This window comes from Haliotis rufescens, unplaced genomic scaffold (assembly GCF_023055435.1).
Source record: "Haliotis rufescens isolate VD_foot unplaced genomic scaffold, xgHalRufe1.0.p SCAF_14, whole genome shotgun sequence".
NCBI classification, from domain to species: domain Eukaryota; kingdom Metazoa; phylum Mollusca; class Gastropoda; order Lepetellida; family Haliotidae; genus Haliotis; species Haliotis rufescens.
In genome coordinates this window covers 16,820,029-16,822,785 of record NW_025963824.1, presented here as the reverse complement: position 1 = coordinate 16,822,785, position 2,757 = coordinate 16,820,029, and the positions used below count along the sequence as shown (strand labels likewise).

Sequence of the window (2,757 nt, the reverse complement as noted above, 5' to 3'; positions counted from 1 at the left end):
AACCGATTATACTTGTAAGATGGTGATCAGTCTGGGTTATTCCCGGAACAGAAGCCATGGCTCACAGTATTGTCTGTGATGTGGCGGGGACGTGTGTCCTAGTTGTGGCCTAGAGTCCTGCCTGTGGTGTCACGGTGACAGTAGCTATGACGCACAGTCCTGCCTGTGGTGTGACGGGGACAATATCTATGACCTACAGTCCTGGCTGTGGTGTGACAGAGACAATATCTGTGACCTTCAGTTCTGGCTGTGGTGTGACGGAGACAATATATATGACCTACAGTCCTGGCTGTGGTGTGACAGAGACAATATCTGTGACCTACAGTCCTGGCTGTGGTGTGACGGAGACAATATATGTGACCTTCAGTTCTGCCTGTGGTGTGACGGAGACAGTAGCTAGGACCCACAGTCCTGGCTGTGGTGTGACGGAGACAATATCTGTGACCTACAGTCCTGGCTGTGGTGTGACGGAGATAATATCTGTGACCTTCAGCCCTGCCTGTGGTATGACATAGACAGTAGCTACATGTATGACCTACAGTCCTCCCTGTGATGTATCAGAGACAGAAGCTACATATATGGCCTACAGTCCTTCCTGTGGTGTCACGGTGACAGTAGCTAGGACCCACAGTCCTGCCTGTGGTGTGACGGAGACAATATCTATGACCTACAGTCCTGGCTGTGGTGTGACGGAGACAATATCTATGACCTACAGTCCTGGATGTGGTGTGACGGAGACAATATCTATGACCTACAGTCCTGCCTGTGATGTGACAGAGACAGTAGCTATGACCTTTAGTTCTAACTATCATGTGACGGGGACAAAATCTATGACCTACAGTCCTGGATGTGGTGTGACGGAGACAATATTTATGACCTACAGTCCTGCCTGTGGTGTGACAGAGACAGTAGCTATGACCTTTAGTTCTGCCTATCATGTGACGGGGACAATATCTATGACCTACAGTCCTGGCTGTGGTGTGACGGAGACAATATCTGTGACCTTCAGTTCTGGCTGTGGTGTGACGGAGACAATATCTGTGACCTTCAGTTCTGGCTGTGGTGTGACGGAGACAATATCTGTGACCTACAGTCCTGGCTGTGGTGTGACGGTGACAATATCTATGACCTACAGTCCTGGCTGTGGTGTGACGGAAACAGTAGCTAGGACCTACAGTCCTGGCTGTGGTGTGACGGTGACAATATCTATGACCTACAGTCCTGGCTGTGGTGTGACGGAAACAGTAGCTAGGACCTACAGTCCTGGCTGTGGTGTGACGGAGACAATATCTGTGACCTTCAGTTCTGCCTGTGGTGTGACGGAGACAGTAGCTAGGACCTACAGTCCTGGATGTGGTGTGACGGAGACAGTAGCTATGACCCACAGTCCTGGCTGTTGTGTGACGGTGACAATATCTTTGACCTACAGTCCTGCCTGTGGTGTGACAGAGACAGTAGCTATGACCTTTAGTTCTGCCTATCATGTGACGGTGACAATATCTATGACCTACAGTCCTGGCTGTGGTGTGACGGAGACAGTAGCTAGGACCTACAGTCCTGGCTGTGGTGTGACGGGGACAATATCTATGACCTACAGTCCTGGCTGTGGTATGACATAGACAGTAGCTACATGTATGACCTGCAGTCCTCCCTATGGTGTAACAGAGACAGAAGCTACATATAATGGCCAACAGTCCTGCTTGTCGTGTGACGGTGACAGTAGCTATGACCTACAGTCATGCCTGTGGTGTGACGGAGACAGAAACTACATGTTTGACCTACAGTTGTGTCTGTCGTGGTACGGTGACAGTAGCTATGACCTACAATCCTGCCTGTGGTGTGACGGTGACAGTAGCTATGATCTACAGTCCTACCTGGTGTTACAGACAGTAGCCAGGATCTACAGTCCTACCTGGTGTAACAGAGGTAGTAGCTATGACCTACAGTCCTTCCTGTGGTTTGACGGTGACAGTAGCTATGACCTACAGTTATGCCTGTCGTGTGACGATGACAGTAGCTATGACCTACAATCCTGCCTGTGGTGTGACGGTGACAGTAGCTATGATCTACTGTCCTACCTGGTGTTACAGACAGTAGCCAGGATCTACAGTCCTACCTGGTGTAACAGAGGTAGTAGGTATGACCTACAGTCCTTCCCGTGGTTTGACGGTGACAGTAGCTATGATCTACAGTCTTGCCTGTGGTGTGACGATGACAGTAGCTATGACCTACACTCCTGCCTGTGGTGTGACGGTGACAGTAGCTATGATCTACAGTCCTACCCGGTGTTACAGCCAGTAGCCAGGATCTACAGTCCTACCTGGTGTTACAGCCAGTAGCCAGTATCTACAGTCCTACCTGGTGTTACAGAGACAGTAGCTATGACCTATAGTTATGCTTGTGGTGTGAAGGAGGCAGAACGATTAACTTAGTTACACTATTGCCCGTAATGACAACATAGTTGTACATGCGGAGACAACTTGGGGATAACAAAAAAGCAAAGGTAACGGTATGTCTGTGGTGTGAAGCGGCAACAATGTAGTACCTGTGGTAAGAAGGAAGTTATTTTCACGCTCGATGCCATAAGTATGAAAAAGCCATACGTGAACTGTATTCAGTGAATCTATAAGCAAATACCTTTGTTAATAATTGTTTTCTTATATATTCCGTGAATACGTTGTGTCTATCTTAAAGCATGTGGCCTCTTCCTATGGTTGGCATCTGTATGTTGCAGCAGCAGATATCGATAAACTTGTC

The 2,757-nt window shown here is 48.6% G+C and overlaps 1 protein-coding gene across 1 annotated transcript; it reads left to right on the top strand.

Annotated features, from left to right (window-relative positions):
- The first annotated feature begins 578 nt into the window (after positions 1-578).
- Positions 579-1,619, top strand: LOC125379207 (fap1 adhesin-like). The gene has a single exon (XM_048395437.1). The coding sequence runs from the start codon at positions 579-581 to the stop codon at positions 1,617-1,619; it is 1,041 nt and encodes a 346-aa protein (XP_048251394.1).
- The last annotated feature ends 1,138 nt before the right edge of the window (positions 1,620-2,757 follow it).